This window comes from Trachurus japonicus, chromosome 13 (assembly GCF_045865225.1).
Source record: "Trachurus japonicus isolate A0001 chromosome 13, Traja_1.0".
Classification (NCBI taxonomy): Eukaryota; Metazoa; Chordata; class Actinopteri; order Carangiformes; family Carangidae; genus Trachurus; species Trachurus japonicus.
In genome coordinates, this window is record NC_140919.1 from 27,336,956 (window position 1) to 27,364,625 (window position 27,670).

The following is a 27,670-nucleotide window of genomic DNA, read 5'->3' on the forward strand; positions in this document are numbered from 1 at the left end:
TTCAGCACAGGAAAACAAAGTCAAGCCAAAGAGGAGTGAACTCCTGACTGTCTGCAACAAGTTTACTGAAAGAGCTCATCAGGAACCAAACTCAGACTGTGATAGGAGAAGAACAAATGGGATATCAATAGCCTACATCAAAGTTAACAGCCAGCCCAACACCACTGATGAAAAAAAAAAAAAGGAATCACAAAGGTCTTACAGAAAGTCACATATTTAAAAACCCTAATATTTAAGTCAAAGAAATCTGGTCAGACAAAGGGACAACACATCTGAAATAGAGAGGGTTGCATTTCATTTTATTTCTACTTTTATTTCTACAGAGTTTCTGTAGGACTCAGACCTTTTTAATACCACATAAAATGTAATACTTGTGTTACCAACTTAATTATGGACAATGCAAACAGTAGGAACAATATGACTTATGACTATTTAGTGACAATTTTGGCACTTCAGCTTTGATTTGAATTCATTAATTGATGATCAAACACAAGTAAAAAAAAACAACCTAATATTTCATGTAACACCAGCAACATGGAACAAAGGCACTGGAGAAGTTTGTCCTAAAATCAAATAGAAACCATGACTAAGAGGGGCAGGATATTAAAACATATTTACCTTTTCAAATAAAAAGTCAAATATTTTTACACCTTTACAGAGTTTTCTTTTTTTTCAGAAAATGGAAATCAATCTTGACACGAAGAGACCCAGTTGAAGAACAGGACAATGTTTGCCCAGCCTTACATAAAAACTCGAAGGGAAAACAGTGCTGACCATAATGAAGATTATCATGGATACCAAAATGAGCAGATGTACATACAGCGGTACAGACATGTACTTTGCAAGGATGAAGTCTGATTTGAACCCTGTTACTACCCTTAACTGTTTGTATCAGAATCAGCCCAGCATTTCTGCCTTTTTCTTCTCTCCTCAGACTCTGGGTTGTTTCTGATGCCTGGACAAGCTCTGGTGACTTTCCAAATCTCAGTAAACATAGAGGTTAATTACAGGTGTTTATATTGTTTTGTCCACTGCATTTATATCACAGAGGCTGTCCAAACTACAGAACTCTTCTCTCTGTACATGCAGTTCAACAACACCATAGACTGCAGCCTCCAAAATTACCACTTCCCCAAAACAGTCTCTACACAAACTAAACATAATGTGTTAGGTTTGGTAAGGTGTACCTAATAAACCACCAACTGAGTATATTAAATGCAGCTAATGCCACAATGGAAGACTTCTGCCAATAGCTTGCTGTGTGTAAAGATGATGTTATACTACTTGGCAAGGAAAGTTTATCTACACAGGTTGTTGCTACATAAAAAGCACCGAGGAAAGATAGAAAAGACAATATAGAAAAGACAATATAAAAGGCACACAGGTTTAAATAAGCTAAAAAAGAAAAAGAAAAAATAAGATCAAATAGAGTAAGACATTTTAAACAGAAGAATGAGATTTCCACAAGTAGCTGCTGAAAGACCTAACATGTGGTCCGCTGTGAAGAATAGATAATCTGTAAACAATATTCATAAAGTGGTTAACAATCATTAAAAATGTAATGTTTTCTGGATATTTAGATACACAATACAGGAGCTGTAAATGTAATGAGCATGAAGCTGTAGTAAAGCATTAGGTTAGTTGTTTGCCATTCGACTTGTGATGCTCTCTGGCCGACCTCCTGCTGCACGTGCACTTTTCTGTGAAGGTACTCGAGTGAAAAGTAAACCCTCCATTCAACTCAATATTCAACGTCACAAACAAAGACACTGTGGTGAACTGGTGGTTTAGTAAACTTTGGGTCGGCTGAACCCCGTCCTGACTGGACGCTTTGGTAGCCCGTCTCAGATGTTGGTGAGCATAGTGGTGCTCACTACAGAGACAGTGAGGGTACCAGGGAGGTCGTTGTCACGGCGATCGCCCTTGTCCCTCAGGTGAAGGGTTTGCTGGAATTCACCTTGCTCAGCTGGCAACGTCACCTGACCCATGAAGGCGTCCATCAACACGTTATGGTTGTAGATCTGTGAGACACAGTAAGAGAGGAGTTCACTGACTAATGTCACAACATTCACACATCTACACAACTCTGTGTCAGCCTGACAGGCCCACACGCACACCTGCACACACGCACGCACGCACACAAACACACACACACACACAAACCTCAATGGTGATTGGCTTTTTGGCTTTCTTCCTGTAGAAGAGTCCCTTGGTGTCGAAGACGGGGCTGCGTGTGTTTTTATGGACTGGAGAGCGAACTTTATCTCCTTCACAGCGAATGATCACGTAGGGATCTGACACTGGAGACACAGACACACACACAGTTTATGGTTGTACCAGGGAACATCTATGTATGGGACAACGGATGGAAATTAGCCTGTGGCTACAATCCGGCTTGTTCACGATTTTATTTTACAACAAAATCAAATCATATGCACACTGGTTACCTTCAGTAATGGTTACATCAGGCACAGTAGTGTTTAATTGTTTATTAAGGATCCCCATTAGCTGGTACCTTTAGTGTGTTACATATAGGCTACTACATAAAGCTACTGATCAACTGTTGACTAAAAGCACCAGTCACCTTACATCTACCAACAATATCCCCCCAAAAATAAAGGTTGTGGAGGAAGATGATGAAGGTATTAAGCAAATATCCAGTAAAGTATCTTTCTCTCAGAAGAAGAAAAAGGTCAAACCTACCTCCATCAGAGTCTTGTCCTGCGAGTCCATCAGCCCTCAGTATGTGGACCTGAGTGACCATGGAGGGATAACCACACAGGCCAGACCAGCAGGTCTCTGGAGGCTGGTGCACCGTCAGCTCCCTGCAGGATGGACAGAGGGAGTCACGTGAAGTGAGTCTTGTGTTTGTGTTCATGCTCACGGCTTTAGCTTATGTCTATGTTGACTTTCTGTTGCCTCCACCGCCAAGTGGAAAAACCTTGCTGCTTCAGAGGTTCATTGTTATAGTATATCTGCAGCCTTTTTTCAGTGTAAATTATTTCAGGTCTTTTCTGTTCTAGTTTGTGCACATTTCACCTTATTGAATTTAGACATAGCTGTAACAGGATTATCCACAGATATTGTTTGTGTTTCTTTCCATATCGTATCAAGAACTTTATTCATGGTTCTGTTTGGTAATTGCTCCACCTCTTTCACATGAACACTCGGTAGCCAGACAGGTGAGCCAGGACTAGTTCATTACCAGCTACATAGCACACGTTATCAGGACAGCCAATGATCTGATCAGTGAAGCTTGATAATGAAAACTTATCCTGTGTAAGCTAAATTTGCTTCACAGTACAGGCCTCCGGTGCTGTCAAACAAAATACTGATTTGATTTAAATTATGGTATTTTCTTTTTACTGCACTCTGTATGTCAGTTACTGAGAGATCACAACTTGGTTGATGTCATTTTGAAAGCATCCTCACGTAAGGGAGAGAAAAAAGGATAAAGATCACTTATCTTTATAATTTGTTGTCTTTCAGTTTCTTAAGTTTTCATTTTGCTTCATTCAAATATCTACATTTAAGCTTTTCAGTTTTGCATTTAAAATTCTAAAATATCATAATCTTTTCTTTTTCCAAATTCCCATAAAAAAAAAGTTATCATTTAAATCTCCTATGATGCAGCTCAGCAACAAACAGGGGGAAACCAAGGGGGCAGTTGTTGGTCTGAGAAATGAAGCTCACTTCCGCGTTCAAAAAATTGCAATCCCCTCGGCTTCCTCTGGGGGCTGGTGTCAGAAAGCAGCATTTCCCCATAGACCCCCATGTTAAAATCGCCGATTTTACATCCTCAATAAACATGATCAAAGCCTGGTGTCATCAGGTTTTTTGGTCTCAACCGATAGTTTCTACCCCCGCACACACTCTGAGGGGGGTGGATTTTTTTTTAACTCTACCGTTTTACTGTTATAAGGTTAAATTCTCGCCAATTAGGGCGCGGAAACGTTGAGTGACAGGTCCGAGCAGCTCCGTGGACAGCTGCTTCGAGGCCAGTGGGCGGGTTCGCGGCCGGTAAATCCAACATGGCGCTGTTCAGGCCGCCATATTTGAGTCACAAAAACAACTCCCCAAAACCAATGGGTGACGTCACGGATGCTACGTCCATATTTTTTACAGTCTATGGGGGAAACACAACATATCCTTACTTGCAGTCTGACGACACATCAGAGAAGATGCGGAGCAGAAAGTCTCCTTCCAGGCCGGGGTCAAAGGTCGTGGGTATGATGACGTACCGGCCCTCAGTCAGCTCAATGCGGAGGAACACGGACCTCGAGTTGATGTAGGTGCTCCCACCAACCTTCTGCTGGGTGGCATGCATTCGGTAGGTCCTGTTCAACTCCACCTGTACACACAGACACAGCAGCTTTTTGACTCTGTGTTCATAAGACTGCTCACACCAAATGTTTACTTTCACTGTGTTGTACACAATCACAGAGCCAAGCACGCCTGTCATACACACAGACACACAGACACACAGACACACACACACACACACACACACACACACACTCAGCTGACTCTGTGGATGTCGAAGCCGATGGCCAGGTTTTCTCCTCGCCCCCCTCTCAGGTTTGCTCTGCGGTCTCTCTGCTGCAGACAGATCAGGATCTCGTCTTCCGGCTTCTTCACATCAAACACGTACTACACCACAGAGAGAAGAAATATTTATATGTCGTTAGAGCCCATGCCTTCTGGGTGCAATGTTTTGCATCAGAGAAAATCAGGAAATTATGAGTGAAAAACACCTGCGGGTTCTGGAGGAAGGAGTGCTTGTTGTTGGTACAGCCCCCCGCTCGGTTGAGAAGTGGATCGTCGTGGCGACGCCAGGAGCCTAGCATTACAGCTTCCTCCCAGGTCTTATGGAAACTCAGGTAGGATGTGTTGATGAGACGACAGAGGATGAGGTCTGTGAAGTTCGCAATAAAATCATCAAACGTCATCCTGCAGAAAGGGAGAGAAAGAGGAACAGATGAGTAGAAATATTTTGTTGTGAGATCACGATGATGTTTGACAAGACAGAGAATAAGGAAAAACAAAACAGGAATAAATAACTCACTGGTCCCTTCTTTACTAAAGGAACCTAAGAAGGTTAAAACATGGTCTAAATAGCCATTTTTGAAGAAAGGCTTTTTACACATTTGAAGAAGAGTGCCTTTGATTTCCCTTTTTTTACTATTTTTTTTTAATCTATATTCCCACCAAAGAGCACCTTCCTCACACGATTAGATGAACCTTAGGAGCATTCTGGACTTTCTTTTTGTCTGAAAACATCCTGTCTTAGGAGGTTGACTGACAGGAAACTGTTTTTGAATTAATGGTCAGATCGCATCGTTTTTCCATTGAGGAGAACTTTTTCTGTAAGTCACAAATTGTCTCATGCAGGTACCTGGTATCTGCCAGCAGAGGGCAGCATTTCTCTGAAACTCACCAGAACTCTCCGTCATCCTGCACCGTGACGCCGATGTTCTCCCTCTCACTCTTGCTGACCTTCTGCCACTCCTCAGAGCTGCAAACAACCAGACACACCTGCGCTGTTAGTCATCAGTGAAGCTATTGGTTTTTACAAATTAATAAAAACAACCTAGTAAAAAATAATTGAACAAAGCAAATATTAGGCAGGCATGGAAAGATGAGCTGAATGTAGAGTTGGAAAATGATAGCCTTTTTCTCGTATTTATTCTCATATTTTCTCTTCCATTTTGAAAAGCAATAAACATATATTAAAAAAAATAAACATGGGTTAACATTAGGAAAATGACATTAAACTTACTGTTTCTGTGCGCTTCTACACTTTTGCAGTCCAATATTTTGGAACTACAAATGTCACAACTGACTCAATGTTGTCTGTCTCTGTCAAACAGCCAGGCTGCACTTTAGATCAACGTCTGTCCCAACTCAAATTGTACATAGTGAAGCTTTGAATGGATTACATAAAAAGTATTTTAAGTGTTTTTAATCATAATTAGTGAATGAATTGGTGAGTTATGGCCAGAAAGGTAACAATGACCTCTGATTATCAAATTTTAGTTCCCTCAGAGATGTTGATGTGAGTGGGACAGACGGATGGTCTCGACTGTTGCTGGCATGAAATCCCAACATCCTCTCAGACATAAAACCCAGCTCTGAACATAACTTTTTTTTTGCTATAAATAAATATAAATAAATTTTCATGATGTTGTTCCAGTATTTTTACTTCAACAGAAGGTCTAATGACTTCTTCCACCATTACCTGTGACTTCACCACAGTTAAACCACATTTCTGCACCGTCACAGTTAATAGTCTTTTCCCCTCTCCTCCTCCTCCTCCTCCTCCTCTTCCTCTTCCTCACCTGTCGCTCCAGGGCCCGTTCCACTCTCTCTGTCCCCAGGGGTTTCTCATGCGGATCATGGTGAGTTTGTCAGACCTGAAATAGGCCAGCAGGCCGTGACCCAGTCTCACCCTGCGGACATCTGTCACAGCGTAGGCGTGACCCTTCACGAGGCCACAGTCCAGCCTGGCCTCCATGTCTGCAGCACTGGTTGCCTGGAGTGACACAGTGGCTTGGTTCAGTCAGTGGATTCAGTTGTTTCTAAATGAATTAACTTACTCATTCGGCAGGTGTGTGTTCTGGTGTTAGCCCCTTCTCACCCGAATGGAGCAGCTGATGAGGCCTCCTCTGTTGTGGACCTTGAGGACTCTCTCAAACAGCTCGCTGCGTTTCTCTTCGTCTTCTTTGACTCCGTTCTCCATCAAGTCCATTGGCTCTGACACGCCCCCAGTGAAATCCACCAGAGCGTCGGCAGTGTTGCCCCCGTCCAGCGCCTCATAGCATCCAGACATTCTACAAAACACACACAGGCCATCAATGCCTACATACACTCGTACAGATATGTTGTGTTATTCAAACTTAATGCATTTGTCTCAGATGTCACTAATGACTCAACATAATGTTTACTCAATTTACATAATTGAAAATATACATCAACACAGATGAAATGAAATATGAAAAACTGAGGGTTTTTTTTAATAATGTGATTTCTCTTGTTCCACTTAAAATAATATCAAGCCTATACATGGGGCACTAATGTGAACTTGGCTACCTGAGGCCAGAATCAGAACAGTGAATCAAAAACACCAAACAATATATTAAGCCGAAGGACACTTCAACTAACTGGAGATCTGCCCTTTTTTTCAGTCCACAAAGCCTTTTGATCTAGTCTTGACTTAAGAATATTTATTAGAGCAGCTTTAAATAGCAACTGTGACATTAGCAATACTTCTCCCTGAAATCATACTGCCATATCTTTAAACCAACACTGAACTGATAACAAGAGGAGTAAATTAACAGGCATGTGTAATACCTTGCTTGCTTGCTTTCCTTAAATAAGGCTAAGGGTTGATTTCCACTCAGGTAGTCAAATGGTTTGGGCAAATTACACAACAAGGTCAACAAGACATCCCTTACTCTCTCTCTGCAGAGCAGTTCACTGTGCCACACAGACAGACACTAACACTGATGGTCATTACATAAACACGTTAACTCAGGGGAGTCCCTTCACTGTCAACAATCACTATAACAATTATAAAACTATTGACCAAGTGACACACACACACACACACACAAACTAAGTGCTTACTTGGCATAGGCCTTCTCCACCAGGGCGCTCCAGAACTCATTGCTGTCATTGGAGTGGCAGTATACCAGCTCTCCGTTCACGGTGGGCAGCCGGTCATCGATCACCACGTCCACCCACTCACCAAACCGCCAGAACCGGAAGTGAAAGATCCCAGCGTACGACTCAGGTTTTTCTTTGTCCCACTCCTGGTCCTTCCAGTCAGGAATCACCTGGGAAAACAGAAAGACCACGAGTGTGTGGTCATCATCTCATCAAAGCTCAGGTCTGATATTTGTATAATGACTGTTAACTGTTGCACAGTGGCACAAACTGTTGGGCTTCCATACGTGTGTAGCCTCCATGTGTCTCCACCCCCTTTTAATCCAATTTCAAGCCCATTCTCACATTTTTACAAGTAACACAATTTTATTTGAAATAATATTCAATTAACATACAAAATACAGTTCTTCAAACGCAGTTCTTCAAACGCAGTTCTGTAAGATTTCCGTCCAGACTGTGGAACCATTTTAGAACATGTTTGTATGCAAGCCTACACTGAATAGTGGGGAAGGCTCTGTACTTTGTATTTTGTGTTTTTTTTTCTTTTTCCTATTTTTACTTTTATTCTGTCTTTCTTTTATTATCTTATTGTGCTTTTATGGCAATATGGATCCCCTTGGGTCTGAAATAAAGAAGTGAATGAAAAAACAGATTGGAGTCACACAAAAAGTAAATATGTATATGTGTATGTGTACACGCATGTGTTCCTTCCTGAAGAGTTGAAAAACATCAGGTTTCCACCTTAATTAACCTTCAGTATCTATAATTAACACAAGCAACTGAGGATTCACTAAGTTTTTAACAAGGGAGTGACATCTACCCATATCCTGCCACAAGATCCCCAGTGACAACACATTAGTACTGACATACACACACACACGCAACGACAAGCCTCACTGAAGTGAATGATATAAATAAATAACTGATCCATTGAGCCAAGACCAGCCAACATCCCAGAAGCCCACAGGAAACTCCCAGAGTTCCCTCTTGTACGTCATCATGGCCATCTGTTGCTTAGCACCCTCACACATCTCCCACCTGCTTAACATCCTTCAAAAAAGTCGTTAAAAAGTGGTTTTATTTGATATTCAAACATTGCAAAGCTTTCCCTAAGATTCCCTCAGATTATTATTCAGTGTTGGTGGTTTCAGTAATGTTAATGAACCCACAGTGAGACTGCAAACATTTATATTAACTGAAACACAGAGAGAAATAATGTAAATCTCAGTATGTGCTATGTGTGGTCAAGACATGTCATGTCTCAGGTTTTAAAGGACTGATACAAGCTTAGCAGGGCTGAATCTGCCAAAAGACGAATTATTCTAACTGAGACTGTTTTCACATTGATCTATTTCCCAATGCTCACCCCTCCCCTCTCCAATTCTGTGTGGCATGCCAATCAATGTGTCCTAACCCAACTACCCTGTAGGCAAAAGAGACACTGCTACACTGTGATGGAAATAGTTGAAAAGGGGAGGGAAGGCAGAGACAGAGAAGGCATATAAGCCTATTGGAAAAGAGAAACAGAGATAGGAAGCGGGAGAGAGAGGTTGGAATCAGATAGTCTACCAGAGCTCTCTATCCATCACAGCATCCATCAGTCAGGCAAGCCCTGCTCGTTTTTTAACCCAGGATTAAAACCTTGATGTCAGACATGGAGAAGGCCACAGCTCCCTCCAACACCATGGTGCTGCCATTCAAAGAAGACACTGCATTGACAGAGGTGAGATTCTCACTTTGACAACTTCCAACATAACACGAACAGTGTTGTCTGTCATCATGTGTGTGGGTGCAATTTTTGATTCCAGAGAAAATGTAACTGGATGCATAAGTCATACATCTAATTGGTTTGTGCACATCAGTAAAATGTCAACAGTGCAGTGTTGACAGCTAATTAAATGTTACACATAAATATTTAAAAGTCATACTTGTACAATCCTCTATATACACCAAGTTCGCGTTTTTTGTTGTACATAATTGGATCAGCTGCCTTCAGGAATTACTTATATACACTTGAACTTTTCTCTATGGTTACATGGACAAAATCATCTTCTTAACATGTTCCTGGCGTTTTGAATGTCTAGAGTCTAATGATCAGTGGGTCTGTTCATCAGATCAGAAGAGATGTAACACTGACTGGCACTCGGCGTGATGAGACCGGTCACTGTCTAGGTCAACAGCTCCAGGGCTTTTGTGACTGTCATCAATTGTAAATGTTCACTACTGAAGCACAGAGAAGGGAGATTTGGAGCTACAATAACAACTGAAAAATTGATCAGTGAAAGCAGTGACTCAAAAGTGTATTAATCACCAACATGTAGATTAGTGATACAATCATTTTGCAACAGGTTTAAAAGAACAACACAAAGTGCTTAAAACTCAAGCTCTATCTCTTGCATCTCGTGAGTCCAACTCGTGGAAAGGCAACACAGACAGTATATAAGGCTTTAATTTTCAAGGATTTAACTTGTGTTTTGACAAATTGGGGAATGAGGTGTTATTATTCTTACAATTTTTGTTGTTATTCATTGACAAAGGATGGTGCCATTAAACAATGCTAATTATGTCACACTAATACAGGGTTAGTAATATACAAAAGTAACAAGATCAGATCAGTTCTTGATTCAAAACTTGATGCAATTTAGGCCTGATTTCTTGTATTTTATTTTATTTCCTTTGCACATTTGCTTCTGGAGTAACCTGTTATAAGAATTTCATTTGAGATGAATTCAATTCTATCTAATCTAAGATAAATTAACACCCATGCATCTTTCAGTTCCAGATTAGGCAACAACAATGGTCCGAGTTGACTGAGAGTAAGATGACTGATAAAATATCAATACATGTCAGACAACACAATATCAGTTTGAGACATGGCAGGTTGATGCGATGGGTGTGTGTGATTAATGTACAGGTATACCTGAGCAGAGACGTGTCATCAGCTCGTACATACTCCTCAGCCCTGCAAGCCTTTCTTCTTTACACAAACTTCATGTCATGCAGCTTTGTAGGAATTAGTATAGGAGCAAAGGGAAAGAAGTGCTGTGACCTTGTAGAGAGAGACAAAGTCCACTTGAGGAGGAGGTCGTGGTAGATCGATGGATCGTCAATACGCAGCAAAGAGCGTCTGATTTTGTCAAAGTGCTTATCTAAACCAAAATCACTCTTTCATTCTAAACCAAGCAGAGTCATGACTGTTATAATGGTAACTATGGCAATGTAGGTACGCATGTCACTCCAGGTCGCTCTTAGCACAGCGCAATAATAGAGTAACCATGACAACCAAAGTCTGGTACCTGCTATTCAGGAGCAACTCCTATGGGTCGTGTCAGAAGACTGAGAAAAATGTCCCATCTGGTTGTTCAGTTCAGATGACTGGTGAACTGGTTGACTGGTGAACTGGTGAACTGGTTGACTGGTGAACTGGTGAACTGGTGAACTGGTGAACTGGTGAACTGGTTGACTGGTCAACTAGTTGACTGGTGAACTGGTGAACTGGTGAACTGGGGAACTGGTTGACTGGTCAACTAGTTGACTGGTGAACTGGTTGACTGGTGGACTAGTTGACTGGTGGACTGGTTGACTGGTGGACTAGTTGACTGGTGAACTGGTTGACTGGTGGACTAGTTGACTGGTGAACTGGTTGACTGGTGAACTGGTTGACTGGTTGTCTGGTGAACTGGGGAACTGGGGAACTGGTTGACTGGTGGACTAGTTGACTGGTGAACTGGTTGACTGGTGGACTAGTTGACTGGTGAACTGGTTGACTGGTTGTCTGGTGAACTGGGGAACTGGTTGACTGGTGGACTAGTTGACTGGTGAACTGGTTGACTGGTCGGCTAGTTGACTGCTGAACTGGTTGACTGCTGAACAAGTGAACTGGTTGACTGCTGAACTGGTGAACTTCGCTCACAGTGAGATGAGGGACCATGCCTCATGTTTCTCTCTCAACCATCATCTCAGACAACATCTCAAAATGTAACAGGGTTTACCTCCTCCTCCAAGCCTTTCATCTCCAGTGCTGTCTCCTTTGTTCCTTTATATCCACTGCAGATGATGCGTATGCGAGTGTCGTCTTTGCAGCGGACGGGCCAAAAGCGCCAGGACGGTGAACGTCTGCTTCTTCCTCATGAGGCTGTGTACCGGCTAGACTTCAACACCCAGGAACTGAAATTCTCCCAATGGTACTTCTCCCTCTCTGGCCACGGTCGGGTCACCATCACTGGTATTTCCCAGCACTGGACCCCTGATCTCACCCACCTGATGACCCGTCAGCTACTGGAACCAATCGGAACATTTTGGCGCAATGCCAACGACCCAGACGATTTGCCTCTCAAATGTCTGGAGGCAGACATGCAAGAGTTCGGTGAAAGGATCGCCGAGCTGGCCAAGGTCAGGAAGGTCATGTACTTCCTGTTTGCTTTCAGGGAGGGGGCAGAGGCCGCAAATCTCAGCTGCTCAGTGGAGTTCACACCTGAGAAATGACTGTTCACCTTTTACCAGTGCATACCTGCTAGATTATTGGAAAAGCATCACAATATATGTGCAGCCTTTGACCTTTAAAACATTGCACTAGAGCAGAAAGACCCTGTATCCCCTTTTCAAGCCCTCAGTAACCAATACCTCAAAACCTCAGCATAAATATTCTCCCGCCCGAATCTCAAAACTCATTCCTTCTCACCTCTGAGTTATCTACAGTTAGGAAAACGCATTTTAGCACAAATAACGTTTTAATGTCAAAAGCCAAGTCAAAATTTTATAGGCATTAATCACAAGCAAGTTTTAGGGAAAGTAAATGAAGTATTTTTCACTAAAAAAAAGCATACATATTTAGTAAAAAGCAAAAAACCTTAACAAAAGGTAACATAAGTATGAAGGCACTTTATTTAAACTGAATATGGAACTAATTCTCTTGAAATTTCCCTGGTGCTACTTAAAAGATCAATGTATCATCAACATGAATCATCAAAATAAAAAAGTCCAAATCATGCAAAAGTGTGAGCATTCAAAAAATGTCTATTCACAATATTAATTTATAATGATGTTGACAATTCATAATCACCTGAAGTTTTAAATTTTTTTATAATGAAATGATCTATGTTTGAACATGAAACTTATCACACACAAACTAAGAGTTAGAGGATTCCTCCTGTAAATAAAACCTGCCTTTACTGTTCAGCTGATCACTGTGATCATATATGTAATGATTGATTTGTTTCGAGTCTTTGCTGTTGTTGCTTTTTTGTTTCTGAATTATTTTACTGCTCACAGACGTGAAGTGACAGCTGGATGCAAAACAACTGGCAGTGAATATCAAATATTCACATTGCATGACTGTCGGCCTGACACAAAACTGATCAATGGAGTGGCATCTATTAAATATTGACTGAAAGCTTTTTGTGTGTTCTCATTGGTGCTGTCTGTTATTGGCGTTATTGGACAGAGAGGGAGGAGGGAGGGGACAGAAACAGAGAAGATGACAGACGGTGAGGGATAATGGACCAGCACGAGCACAGTCTCTGGTGTTGTTTTGGAGCTGTAGTTGACATTTTGTTTTCCTTTTTGGTTATCTGGGCAGTCTGCCTTCTGTCTTGCCATGAGCTCAATGACAAAAGAACAAACACTACATGCTATCAGTGCAGTGTTTCTCTCTGCCATCATGTGGTGTTCTTGAGTTATTGTGTTACATAGAAAAGCTTGTTTCCTCTAAAAACCAAACCAGCTCAGCAATCAATAATCAGTTTTTTCATCCAACATGTTTGTCTGAATGTGCTATAGTAATTTGAATGTGTTATGTTAGCGCTAAAGAGTTAGAAAAATATCCAATAAATCAGTGTTTTCTCATTAATATGCAAATTTATGCAGTAAGCCCCACTCATATCCGAGTTGGGCACCTGTGGAGGAAGTGTGGAGTTTGCACTATGTATTGTTCTCAAGTTATGGTGTTAGCAACAGTGGATCTACAGATAAACAGTCACAGACACCAGTGTGACTACTTGTCTCACAGATAGCACCACTATACTGTACTACAGTGCAGTGTTAACACATCCTGTATGAAGTCTGTACTATAAATTGTGACATCTTTAATTTCAGTAACAGAAGAACATTTCATTGCCTTGAAAAGCATTTTCAACATGTTGTTCACACACATGCTGTTGTGATTTAATGCTTTTAGTCTAATAACAACGTTACTACCAGTTCTCTTCACATTGGAACAACAAATGTTGTTTTAATTTATCAGGCTGACTGTGTAGTTTGCCTTCAACCCACCAGAGGCCTAACAAGCATTTTAGGAACAGTGTTTGTCTTTGCACCATTGACGGGTGTCAAGACAACGGGCTGCTCCACTGAGGCAGTCCCACTAAAACAGACTTTAATTTCCCTCCAGCTGATGGAAAAGTGAGCGCTGCAGAGGAGCTCTGAGACCAGACAGGAGGACTGAGGTAACCAACAGTGGAAAAAAAATGAGGACACACACGATTCACAATACACCGCACATGCACACAAACACACACATTGATGAAACTCTGGTAACACATTGTGACACATGTTTATAATAAGTGCATTTAAGTGGCTAGTAGGTGTGGATTTATGTGTGTTGTATGTCCTGATGTTTCATCCCTGTGATTGACTGGTGACCTGTCCAGGCTGTACCCCACCCTCACACTACACTATGTCTGCTGGGATTGGCTCCAGACCCCCCTGAGCCTACATGGTATAGACAGTGGGTGGATGGATGTAAGAATGGATGGATGGATAAGCTTCATGGACGCACCTGTCTTATCCCAGACTCATTTTGTAAATACACACACACAGACACACACACACACACACACACACACACACACACACACACAAACGTATGGTGTCTTTCTGCCATCTATCTGTGAATGTGTCACTGGATGAAACTTGGATAAAAGTGTAATAATGTTGTCTGTTTACCACACAGACATAATATCACAGTGGTGACAGTAATGACTAAAAGAGTCGTCTAATCTTAAAGCAGAAGTAAGTGATATATTTGTGTTAATATAAGTCTTAAATAGTTATATCTTCCGACAGCAAACACTTACATAGAGTGTTTGGTCTGAAACACGGGTCTCTCAGTCCCTCTGCTCTGCTCTGAGCCGAGGAGAAAACATTTATCGTATCCTACAGTTTTTATCCAATGAGGAGAGAGAACGGCATGCAGGGCTGTGTGTGTAGCCAAGGGACGCCGTGAATGTGGCGACGTAGGGACGAGGACTATGGTGCGTTCAAGGAAACTCGTATTTTTCCGACCATGAAGTGGTACCAGTTCGATCTGGTACGAGTTCACCGGTCGGAAGTTACGAGTGGCCGTTATAGTGACTTTCACCGGTAAAACAGGTCGGGAAAACACGAGTGGGTTGCCTGAAACGCTACAAAGTCGTAAGTTGTGACTTGAAGCTGTAATTTACGATTTCAAAAGCCTGCCTGGAACGCAGCATTAGCGAAAACGACCGGACCACTTACTACACTGCTTTAAGTGTTTTGCCAAACATGTGTTTTGCCTTCCTCGGGAAAAAGAGTGTTTGCTTTGGTAAAACCGACATAACAACTGCACAGCTGTAACTACAAAAAAAACTGGGGATGGTCTCTTTGCATTTGTCTTACCTTCTGCCATAGAGCCTCTCTGGAGGCCAGGCTGGAGCAGGCTGCTACAAACCAGCAGTTTCCCAGCTGGCCTTGGTGCAGGTCGTGGGCACTGATGCCATCTACAAACAGATGAGGGTCGCTGCTCAACTCCTGGAGGGATAAAGATGATCACAATCAGTGTTAATCATGTAATGAAAAATTTTGATGTTAACCCATATTATGTTTTACAAGTGTTGTATAATCATGATTGTGATACAGTATGTGATACTTAGTTAATCCCTTTGAAGACAGACAGCAGAGAGTTTCACTCAGGAAAGGTTAAAGGTTAGGAGCCAGAGAGGCTCCCACGATAGAGTGTCCTGTGGAAATTTACAAGGGATTGTTGTGTCCTGGCGGTGAGGCGGGGCAGAACCACCGGAGGTGCCATATTTTGTCTATTGGTATGTGTTTGGGAACTATAAAGATAGTGAGCCTGTGAACATCTTCAGTTCACTCACCCACTGATCGTGTGCTGTTCAGTTGTACGAGTGTGACTCCATTCATGAATGTTTTTATTAAAACTCAAGAAAGACAGCCGACGTGTTAAGCTTTTCTTTTTAATTCTTCATTGAACCAAGAGAACTAATTTTTGCCACCACAATCATTAATACACAAAGTCAACAGAGTGAGAATCTTTATACTATAATACAGCAGAATGATTTTCTATGTAAAGATATGGTGGACTAATGATATCCTGAGCAAACTCACAGCATATGCCTATAGTAGCCAGTCCGGCTGTGACAATCGGCATCCACTGAATGATTTTACTAAGAATATTAAAAAGAAAAAGAAAAAAAAACCTGTTCAGGCCAGTAAGATCATAGAGTCAGTGAAAATAAAGAATGAGTCATTAATTACTTAGTTCACAATATTGAACTTCTACGAGAACTTCTCTTTCAGAGACAGAAACAGTGAGTAGTCCACCAGCTCAGTCACAGTTCTAATTATAACACAGTCCACTATTTTAGTCCTTCTCTACTGTTCTCTACTGTTTTTCTACTGCTGTTGTGTGTGGACCTACTCACTGACAGTAGAAGAATGTGTTCCAGGTGTGGGTGAATGTGGAGCAGCAGGGTGTAGCCTGGGTACTCAGTCAACCATCATAAGGTAAACAGGAGTAGAAACGCCCTCAGATTAAAGCAAAGCCAACCACAGAGACAGGACGGAGGCCAAATGAGAGGGCTGTGATAAACCACACACCCCCAGTCAGATCTATGTCCTTTACTCAACTACATACTAGACAGACATATAGATGGCTTACATAAAGCTTACTTATTCACAAGTCATATCTGCTTTGAAACACATCAAAAGTACAAAATATAATGTACAATTTTGGACATGGCCTGCTTCCAGACTTTGGTAGTTAGTTACACAGTACGAGTAACAGAGAGTATGAGCTCCTTCCTTTTCATTTAGTAAAGTCAAATGACAAATAAAGAAACCGAAGCAGATCTCAAAGGCTCCTCGCTGGGTGTCCAGTCTTTAAATTAAAAGCCATGATTCTAAGTATAATGTACAGTACACACCCACATACAGCACCATAAATATCCTCGTCTGTTCAACCACCAGGTCAGGTCTATAGCCTGGTGGCTGTCCTCCTTCATCCTCCTCATATACAGTATGTGGGTTATGTTTATAATGAATAAAGCCTGCCACACACATAAAGATAATCAGGCTGATTTTGCCCCGATTAAATCATGTCATAATCATTGAACATATTATTCCTGTTATTATCTCTCTCTACCTCCTGACTTGAATATTAACTGTTGTTGACTGAGTCCACCATTGTCTACGTGTAAATATAATAACTGCAGGCTGTCACATCAACCACTTCCACTGTTGTGCTTATCTTTCTGTGACATTCGTCCTGAATGCTCATCAACTCACACCAGCCTTAATTACTGCCTGAGCATAAATACACTTACAACACATCGGTGAACTCTGAACAGCATCTGTCCCTGAAGTCACACTGAGGGTTCACTAAAATCCTCCTTCTTTGTCATCTATCAGTGACAGGTAGAAGGTCAGATTTTTAAACACACCCACACACACACACACACACACAGTGTAAACATACTTTCACACTGAGATTTCCTCTCTCTCACCACTCCCTGGACAAATCAATAATATTGATCGATTAGAATGTTTTAGTTTCCTGTTTAATTATTTAACTGCTCAGATCATGAATCATTGACGAGAGAAGTAGATTGTAGGCCTACACACAGAGTTCAGACTTCAGCTGAGTGCTTTTTATACAGGCTGATGTTGAACTTCAAATTGAGGCACTAAAATCACCTTGAATTCAAATCTAACTAATAAAAACATCAAGGCTTTGTTGCGATCAGTCTGTCATCTTTTCTGTCTGACTGCAGTTTCTGGTCTGAAACCTCAGTTCTTCTGACGACAGCATCAGCCTCATAAATAGCTAGGATTGCTTTGGAAAGCACATCAAAGTTTTCAATGAAGCAACAGGACAAACCAACAAATGAAAGCTGATTTTCACTCGCAGGATGCAGTTATCAAACAAATTCAAGGGTTATTCTAGACCGATGTCATTTGTTGGAGTTCTGCATGTGACAACAGCTTAAAATGATTCATGACATAAATTTCTAGACAGAAATAGGCTGTGATAGTTTTGTTGGGCCAGTTCCTCAATAATCCAACTGGAATAATAGTCTGGAATTAAGGACGACTCCAACTCCACATATGACCTGACTATTATGAAGTTGATGTTTTGTTTTTTTTGTTTTTTTTTTAATCTTTATTTAACCAGGCAGAATCAATTAAAGCAGAAGTAAGTGATATATTTGTGTTAATATAAGTCTTAAATAGTTATATCTTCCGACAGCAATCACTTACATAGAGTGTTTGGTCTGAAACACGGGTCTCTCAGTCCCTCTGCTCTGCTCTGAGCCGAAGAGAAAACATTTATCGTATCCTACAGTTTTTATCCAATGAGGAGAGAGAACGGCATGCAGGGCTGTGTGTGCAGCCAAGGAACGCCGTGAATGTGGCGACGTAGGGACGGGGACTGTTATGGTGCGTTCAAGGAAACTTGTATTTTTCCGACCGTGAAGTGGTACCAGTTCGATCTGGTACGAGTTCACCGGTCGGAAGTTACGAGTGGCCGTTATAGTGACTTTCACCGGTAAAACAGGTCGGAAAAACACGAGTGGGTTGCCTGAAACGCTACAAAGTCGTAAGTTGTGACTTGAAGCTGTAATTTACGATTTCAAAAGCCTGCCTGGAACGCAGCATTAGCGAAAACGACCGGACCACTTACTTCTGCTTTAAGAACAAGTTCTTATTTACAATGATGGCCTGACATGTAAGCGCCATTTATTATCGTTTTGCTATTTGCACTGATTTATACTGACTAGGAATACGTTTTGAGTATGCTTTGAATTTTGAGCCACCTGTGTTACAGTTAGATCTCATGCGGCTTCCGTAGAGAAAGCAGGAAGTGAAGTGTTGTTGTGTTGAACTTGTTGAATAAATGAGAATAATGGCGGAGCGACATAGTCGTTTTAACGTCTGCGTCGGCACCCAGCCAGCTCAACGAGTAAAGTGGTCTCCTGTCATATCTCATGAGTGGTTAAAAGAATAAGAAATGAAGAACCAAGAAAACAACCTAAGATAGCCACTACACTCACATTACAAAGCAGCAAAATTCAACCACATAAGTACAAAGTGAGAAAGATTGTGTTGTTTGTGTTGTTTGTGTTGTTTCTCACTCCTGTCATAAAAACTTGCACAGCTACATTTGAAGTAACTCCCCTTTAAATATTTCCCCCCTACAATATTTAATTATTTTTTACAAATTCTTGAAAAAAAACAACAACAAAAACGAAAAATGAGACCAGAAAACTCTCCAGGTATGCTCTGGGCTATATCTTATCATATTTTTCAGTCACACGTTTGCTGCAGCCCTGATTCAAACACAAATATTTTCTAATTTTTGGTTGTCTTTGGAGTTTTCTATTATTGTTATTGTAAAGTGCGTTGGGTGTTGTTGTTATTATTATTATTCATTAAAATTTCTCAGAAACTATGAGGGAGAGACCTCGAGGTGTAGATCTGTCCTCCAGATATTTGCTCAAATACTTGTTCTGAGAACAAACACAACATACATTACACACACACACACACACACACATGCAGATAAAGATAAAACAAGATTTCTGGTTGTGTGAGTGTCAATTCAGTGGAGTAAATTCCACAAATTCCTCTGCCTATTCACTCCACTCTCCTGTCTTATATGAACAATCTGCTCTGTCTCCACCAGCAGCCCCTTCTCCCACCTACTGTTTCCTGAGTCTGTTTCTTGTCTCTATGGCCTCACGAACCATCAGCTGATCGGTGGTGCAGCTGTGTGTGTGTCTCCGTGTGAATGTGAGCGACTGTTTAAGGACTAATCTCTTGCCTAATTGGCGTCACAGTGCTCATACTTTTCTGTACGTGATTCCTGTTGTTTGTCTAAAGGGGATAAACTGTGTGTTTGTTACAGCAGCTTTGATTGAAAGCAGAAAGTACTTGTAACTTTTATGTGGATGGCTGTTTGCTGAGTTTGGGCTCAGACGAGGCAGCAATGCAACAAGCTCAGTGCTATCTGTAAGAGAGGTGGACTTGTTTTGGAGAAATGGGTGAGCAACAGTCGTTCAGTGCTGCAGACCATTGCTGAAGATCACTGGGCAAAGGATATCAAAGAGCTTGTTCTGGACAGAGACAAACTTCCTATTGAAAGAGCTTTAGGTTGCTCTGTGTTGAGTGGGACTCAAGATGGAAGTAAAACAGGAGTCTCTAACCCAACATGGTATGTTGTCCACCATCAGCTCTGTGTATGACCCTTTGGGATTTCTGTCACCAGTAACTCTGTCTGCTAAGATGCTTCAACAAGAGCTCTGCAGGAGAAACTGTGGGTGGGACGATGCCATATGACCAGACATCTTACATCAATGCGAAGTGTGGCTACAGGAGGTCAAGCTACTGTTATCATTCAAGGCTGAGCGAAAGAAAAACTTTGGTGACCCCATGCAGCCAACTGCATCACTTTGCAGATGCCAGCAAAGATGGCTATGGGACAGTAAGCTACATCAGACTGAAAAACTCAAGAGATGATGTTCATGCTACCTTACTTTTGGGTAAAGTTAGAGTCACACCTCTGAAAGAAACTATTCCACAATTGGAACTGACTTCTGCCGTCCTAGCTGCCAGAGTGGATGCTATAATAAAAGCAGAGCTTCAGATCCAGTTGGGCGAGTCTGTGTTTTGAACAGACAGTACGTCAGTTTTGAAATACATTAATAATGAAGACAAGCGGTTCCACACATTCATCGCAAACAGGATCTTAGCCATAAGAGAAGTCAGAGAGAAAGGATTTGAATGCCTTCCTCACAGCTGCATTGGCATTGGTAATCCAATATTTCCTCCTGAGTGTGGGTAATGTATGGTTTCGCCCACTGTGTCCCAGCAGTTGGTGAATGTTCCTGTATAAGCAGTATAAGCTGGGTCACTAAATCTGCATTTTTATATGTTAATATCTTGCTCTTATTGTTGTTGTTTATTGAATTGTCATGTCTGCTGGCCATGACAATTAGAGGCCGGTGTGTAAGAGCAGATTATGAGGAAATGAATGTTGATTGGTTCGCAAAGTGATTGACAGCATAACCTATTTAGCCTAGGAATCTTTGTGGTTACTCAGCTGTTTCAAACCACAAGGTGAAACAGTTTTTGAGTGCCATGCTGTACCATGCACCGTGCTGATGTGTGTGTGAGAAGATATTTGATTTTGAAAGTGTGAATGTAAAATAAATTAATTTTGTGCATCGTAACAAGAATCGAAGTGGACTTTCATTCATCTGGCACCTGGCATCGGGCAAACTAAGCATGTCAAATAGGTTTCCTGTCAAGACACCTCAGTGGCTTAAAGCGTTGGCTTAGCCTGCAGGTTATCAGGTACAGTGCTGAAATTTCTTTACATTCACTAGCTGTAACAAAGATATGTCCTGCTTCTTTTTTCTTTGTTCTCACCTTAGGCCTTTTCCAGGTGACCCGGCCGATGCGGTTGCTCTGGTAGAACAAAGACTGGTCGGTGGTGGGAAACAGAGGGTCTTCAAACAGAATTCCATTCTGTTGGCACTGCCTCCTCAGTGCAGAGAAAGACTGGCCTTCGTATGGAGCCACCATCCTCCTAAAACACACAGAGACACACTGTAGAGCTTTTCATGAAGCATCACACATCACACTCCACTGCAACACCATCACTTTGCTTCAAAAAACACATGATCTGCTTCAAAAAAACATGGGCTCTATTTTCGTAAACTAGGTGCAGGCGTGGCGGATCTGCCCTGCGCTTCGCCAACGAGGCGTGTCCAGGAGCAGTTTGCAATTTTCCTTCGAAGCGCAGCGGGGCGCATCCCGCCTACTTCCCTCCCACCGGCGCAAATGGCATAGAGGGAGGAGAGAAGGCGTGGAGTGGGTTTGACACAGCCGAGTCAGATCTTCACCAATCAAATGAGCTCCTCTCCTCGCCTTTAAATCCGCAAGGCGCACGTTTGATTTCACCATGGAAGAGAGAGGCAATTGACTTGGTGCGCACACGTCACCAAGACCTCACAGGCAGGTTTCCACAGTTCCAGGCACATTTAAATTGAATTAATAATCACAATAACCCCTATTTATTGTAACTATCTGAATCAGCACATACACGTTTATCTATATCGATTGTCCCGTCACACTGATGACAGATCAAAGGCTGTCGGCATGCGTAATGGAAACTCAACCTGACTGAATTAACACAGATGAAAGATGAGGATGGATTACTGCTGTGTTGACACTACACACTGTGCCGTTGCGATGATCTGCTATATTTATTTATTTATTTACTTATTGATTTATTGAGCCGCATCGTCACGCGACCATAACAAATAAAACTGAAAACAAATAAACTATCATCTCTCACAGCAAGTGAGACGGGAGGAAACTGATGTTCTGGTCCGGTCCAAGTTCGCAGTGTCCGGTCGCGCGAACAGACCTCACGGGCTGATGATGCAAAAGTAGTCTGGGAGGGAGGAGGTTATGATGTTATCCAGGTTTGCTCTGACATATTGAGAGCTGTTGCCCAGTAAAAAAAAACAAAAAAAAAAACACACACACCTTTTCCATTAATAAAGACACTCATATTTAGTAACCTATATTTAAACCCGTGTGCACAGATCACAACATAAACAAACAGCTGTGCGTAAAGGAGGCATCACGGAGCGTTTCTCTTTTTCTTTAGAATTTACCTGAGATGGGAGATGTGAATATCTGCTCACTATGATGCCGAGGCTGATTGTGGTTTGCTGTGAGAGATGATAGTTTATTTGTTTTCAGTTTTATTTGTTATGGTCGCGTGACAATGCGGCCGCTGCCCTCTAATAAATCAATAAGTAAATAAATAAATATAGCGGATCATCGCAACGGCACAATGTGTAGTGTCAACACCTGCTCTTGGGACATCCACGGCTGCTTTTTTGTCCCAGTCCCTCCCTGGTTTTATCTGTGTTAATTCAGTCAGGCTGAGTTTCCATTACGCATGCCGACAGCCTTTGATCTGTCATCAGTGTGACGGGACAATCCAGATATAGGTGTATGTGCTGATTCAGATAGTTACAATAAATAGGGGTTATTGTGATTATTATTATTATTATTACTATTATTAATTGCATTTAAATGTGCCTGGAACTGTGGAAACCTGCCCGTGAGGTCTTGGTGACGTGGGCGCACTGCGCGCTGGGCAGTCAAAATACCAGTCCGCTGGCTGCGCTTCGCCTTGCGCTGAGAGTAGACCAGGTTGGAGCTGGCGAGCTTTCGGCGCACTCTCCGCGCGGTCTATCGGCAACAAATTGTCACTGCGCCAAGGTGAATCTGTCGACACCTCCCCCTGCTGCACGACCACTCCCATCTCGGCGCACAGCAGTCTGCCAATTTACCGAATCCGCTGCGCACGTTGTTGCACTGGAGGAAAATGCCACTGCGCCAGCTGCGCCAGGGCTCGCCTCGCTGCGCCCCCCTGAGTTGCGCCAGGAAAATAGGGCCCACGATCTTGCTTGCTACAACACACAAGTATGTTAATAAGTGTTAAACAATGGGGGTGCATTTAGTTATGGAATATGGAGTTATGTTGGGAGTTATGCATTTAGTTGTTAGTTACAGTTATGGAGAAAACAACACAAATACCGCAAAGTGCTGTGCAGAATAAAATCAACAAACTCCCAGGCAATGAAATCGGAGAAAGGACTACAGATATGGCACAAAGATCAGTGACAAGGTTAAGAAGAGTAACTTGAATCACCATCTCACAGTTGTCTGCCTCCATCACTCAGACTAGTTTCAGGTTACACTTCGATTTATCCAAAAGTCATACACAATATGAACCATTTGTGTGAAATCTAGTCACAATTTCTGTGAGAAGTGTTCGTGAGGTCAGACTGATCTTGACCTTTGATCACCAACACCTACTTAGTTCATTCATGACTCTTATTGGATGTTTGTGCCACATATGAAGGGATTCCCTTGAAGAGTTTGAGTTGTTTTGTGAGGTCACTGAACTTGAACTTTGACCCGCTAAATTGAGTCAGTTCAATCAAGTCCAAATGATTGTTTCTGCTAAATTTGAAGAAGTTGCGTCATTACAGAGATATCCTGTCTGTTCTCTGCATGCTGCTCCACAGTCTGGAGCCTTCAACAGTGGGTTGGCCAGGAGCCGTGAATAAGATACACTTACCACCAAACTATGTTTCTTAAACTGTATATCAGCAGATTGGAGGAAAATCAAAGGCTGCTGCTCTCCTGACACTGAGTCACACACACTGCACTGTAGCCAAGGCAGAGAGGAAACTCAGAGATTAAAACACTGTTTGTTATTCTGGAGAATAAGTTTGTAGACATAGCTTTGGAGCAGACTTGGCTGCAGATAAGGATTAGTAACAAGGATATCCCTCCCTTTTAGAAACTCCTAACACTTTTCAACACTCCCAAAACATACACAAACACGCACCCCTACAGAAAGGGAGGACTGCAACTTTCATCATGTGTTTGCTTTGCTGAAGATCCATAGTCAAACACGACTGTCCGAGTTTCTGTTTGTCCTCCTGTCACATGGCTGATGGCGAAGTTTGTGTGTGTGTTCGTCCATCTTGTGAGTGCAGCAGCCCTAAGCGCCAAACTCCTACCAGTAGCCTCAAGGTCTCAGATATCAAATGTAGTGAGACAATAACAAAAAGAGGAAGCTGCACGTCTGTGTGTGTGTGGATGTGGTGTGGTTGTATGAGGCCTGTTAAGGACTAAAAAAGCACAGCCAACTCCACCTCCCATGTGGCGCAAACACACTTTCAATTTAGTTACAGTTCATACAGTAGTTAATTATTTCATTTTCTTTTGTGACATGCTATGAATATTCAAATAATATAAAAAAACATTTTCACATAATGTTCACCAACAGGGCGTCTTGGTGGCTCACCTGGAAGAGTCCTCTCCAGCCATGGCTTCAAATCTGACCACTCTCTCTACCTAACCCTCCTGTTTCTCTCCACGGTCACTTCACAGTTAAAGACAGGACAGCACAGGTGTGTCATATCAAGATGCTGATTACACACAGTATCATGCTGCGAGCTGAATAACAGACCACTGTAAAAAAAAAAAAAAAAAAGTAGCCATATAGCCAATGCATGGATGGATCCAAGTGGCCTCACAAGCACAGACCACACATGTTACTATTCATGTGTATGTGCCCCATTTACAGCCCCATTGCTGTACATTCATTTAAAGGAGAATTCCGGTCTTTTTTTTTTTACCCCTAAATCGTTTTCCTGATGGTCACCCAGTGTTGGGGGGAGCAAAAAACGCGACTAAAATTGATGCAGGCAAACCGGAGTTACACCATGACTAGACAGCGCTAGCCATAGCGACAACGCTAAACTATGGGGGCAATTCTTTCAACCACAACAAACACTCAAAAAACAATCGAATATCTATGGTACATGACTCGAATCCTTATGACACACCACTGAACGCATATAGTGTACAGTATAAACAGTATTACGGTAGTGTTTTTGCCTTTTACAGTCTATGGTTTTTGCATGTAATCATTCACCTCAGACAGCCGAACTCTGAAACATCCTGGAAAGACATTACTATCCGATCGCAGAGCGCCTGCTCTCCCCGCCGCAGAAACAAACACTTTTTCTTTGATGTGATGATTTCTTTACAAAAATAAACGGTTGAAGATATTTTGGACATTACCACTGCACTGCTTGACCGTTTATTTTTGTAAAGAAATCATCACAACAAGGAAAAAGTGTTTGTTTCTGTGGCAGGGAGAAGGCGCTCTGCGATCGGATAGTAATGTCTTTCCAGGATGTTTCAGAGTTAGACTATCTGTGACTACATGCAAAAACACAAAGTTTATACTGTTTATACTGTACACTATATGAGTTCAGTGTTGTGTCATAAGGATTCCAGTCATGTAGCCTACTAGATATTTGATTGTTTTTTGAGTGTTTGTTGTGGTTGAAAAAATTGCCCCCATACTTTAGCGTTGTCGCTAGCGCTAGCGCTAGCGCCATATAGCCATGGTGTAACTCCGGTTTGCCTGCATCAATTTCAGTCGCGTTTTTGCTCCCCCCAAGACCGGGTGACCATCAGGACAACGATTTAGGGGTCAAAAATGACCGGAATTCTCCTTTAACTGGCAACAGCTCAACAGGTCAACATTCAACATAACACACTCCCTCTATGTCACTGTGTGCACATTTTTTACAGTGGTATTTTATGGTGACCAGCCCATAATCATTATCTTGTTATGACACACCTGTGCTATAGGCCTACTGTCCATATAATCCTGGTAGTCACAATTAGAGAGGAAGGCACCTCCTGTGTGATAAGAATACGTTTTAGATATCACATTTCATCTCATAAACATGGGTGTAAAGATATTTGCTCATGGAGCAGACTTGGATTTGGATTGGATTTTGATCGGCTGTCATTGATGATTGATGCTGTTGTTGTTGTTGTTGTTGTTGTATGTTGCTGTAGACTCTGGTTACCGGTATATGATTTATTCCGTTTTGGTTTTTTTTATCATCCTTGTTGTATAGACGTCTCTTCAGTCTTACACTATTGTCAAGATGCTGGTTTGGTTTCCATGGATACTTTTAATGGGACTCATCAAGCCAGTCTATAATCATATCAGTGTCACTAAAGGCCCAACGCACAGAGAGGATGCTGAACAGAGCAGATAAAAGAAAACGTGTGCTTCTCTAACAGGGACTAACTGGAAGACTGACAACAGAAAGACTTGTTTTGTTTTCCTCAGCAGATCTGCTCGGTGGTCTGTCTGAGTAAATACTTCCATTCACTGGCACGAGAACGGATTTTCCTTTGAGATGCTGAAAACCTTGGAAAAGTAGGCTACAGCTTGTAACTGTAACATGACAATGGTTTCCAGAGTGTAGGAGCCTTAATGTGTAGTTTGCCTGTTTTGCCTGTTGAACATTTGTTTAGGCTGCACATGTTTGTTTTGGTTGTCAACCCTTGGGTCAATGCACTTTTCGTATTATTAATTTTGTGTGGTGACGGTGGGCAGAGCACTGTGTTATGGAAACTTAAATACATAATAAGAAGCTCTCTTCAGATACCTTCAGATTAGAGATCCGTTAAGCAAAGAAATGTAAAGTAGCAGACCTAATCTGATTAAGACATACAGTATATTGATGCCTATAAGATTCAAGATGACAAACATCCAAAACAAAACTACTGTCCCATGTCAATCAGATATGTGAAAAAAGACTCAGGCCTGTAACTGTTAGAGGAAACTAGAATAATAGGAGAACTTAGACCACCAAGTTTCCAGTGAGTTTTGTTGGAAGGTTTGGTTGGTTACAGAAAATAAATGTAATTTTAGGTGTAACTCCTTACACAAAAGACCCTATTTAAGGTAGTGTTGACCTCTGTCAACCGTCTCACCAACTCAACAACAATAAAATTACCAAAAGAGGAAGAAAAAAACAACTAGTCTTTCCACATACAAAGCCTGATCATCAATAATCCATAGACTTCACAACAAGGCCACTTGTTGTGAACCTCTTGAAGGAAGCGTAAATATGGTATGTCTTACATCCTGTGACCTGTGTAAAAAAAAAAAAAAAAAAAAGCCCAGGGTTTTGTAACCAAAGAAAAGAGCATCCAGTGAAGAGGTGGCAAGCATTAGAAAACCACCACTGATATATTTTTTGAGTCATGTGTCCAGAGACACGTGAAGCACTGACCACAAAGTAAAGCTGCATAATTCTGAAGTACAATATGTGGC

The 27,670-nt window shown here is 41.8% G+C and overlaps 2 protein-coding genes across 3 annotated transcripts in view; one reads left to right on the forward strand and one right to left on the reverse strand.

The window, feature by feature from the left end:
- Positions 1 to 1,770: 1,770 nt before the first annotated feature.
- Positions 1,771 to 27,670, reverse strand: part of LOC146976127 (calpain-5-like) — a 29,082-nt gene continuing 3,182 nt past the window's right edge. Inside the window, exons 1-13 of one of the 2 annotated variants that reach the window (XM_085795651.1) lie at positions 24,824 to 24,958; positions 21,352 to 21,511; positions 15,301 to 15,432; positions 7,627 to 7,835; positions 6,638 to 6,830; positions 6,339 to 6,532; positions 5,438 to 5,515; positions 4,755 to 4,950; positions 4,528 to 4,650; positions 4,155 to 4,351; positions 2,704 to 2,825; positions 2,164 to 2,300; positions 1,771 to 2,021 (exon numbers count right to left, since the gene is read on the reverse strand). In XM_085795651.1, coding sequence (XP_085651777.1) covers positions 1,845 to 2,021; positions 2,164 to 2,300; positions 2,704 to 2,825; positions 4,155 to 4,351; positions 4,528 to 4,650; positions 4,755 to 4,950; positions 5,438 to 5,515; positions 6,339 to 6,532; positions 6,638 to 6,830; positions 7,627 to 7,835; positions 15,301 to 15,432; positions 21,352 to 21,511; positions 24,824 to 24,846 — 1,941 coding nt within the window. In that variant the 5' untranslated portion in view covers positions 24,847 to 24,958 and the 3' untranslated portion in view covers positions 1,771 to 1,844. Of the gene's footprint in view, positions 2,022 to 2,163; positions 2,301 to 2,703; positions 2,826 to 4,154; positions 4,352 to 4,527; positions 4,651 to 4,754; positions 4,951 to 5,437; positions 5,516 to 6,338; positions 6,533 to 6,637; positions 6,831 to 7,626; positions 7,836 to 15,300; positions 15,433 to 21,351; positions 21,512 to 24,823; positions 24,959 to 27,670 lie in introns of those variants that run through there. The other variant, XM_085795652.1, reaches the window with a different exon arrangement.
- Positions 9,175 to 12,317, forward strand: LOC146976128 (olfactory marker protein-like). The gene is made up of 2 exons (XM_085795653.1): positions 9,175 to 9,388; positions 11,719 to 12,317. The coding sequence occupies exons 1-2, from the start codon at positions 9,311 to 9,313 to the stop codon at positions 12,148 to 12,150; spliced, it is 510 nt and encodes a 169-aa protein (XP_085651779.1). The 5' UTR covers positions 9,175 to 9,310; the 3' UTR covers positions 12,151 to 12,317.

What these genes read in the sequence shown, in the direction of transcription:
- LOC146976128 (XM_085795653.1), top strand. Translation starts at nt 9,311, where the DNA reads ATGTCAGACATGGAGAAGGCCACAGCTCCCTCCAACACCATGGTGCTG. An exon ending in AAGACACTGCATTGACAGAG is followed by an intron (nt 9,389 to 11,718) that starts GTGAGATTCTCA and finishes TATCCACTGCAG; the next exon opens with ATGATGCGTATGCGAGTGTC.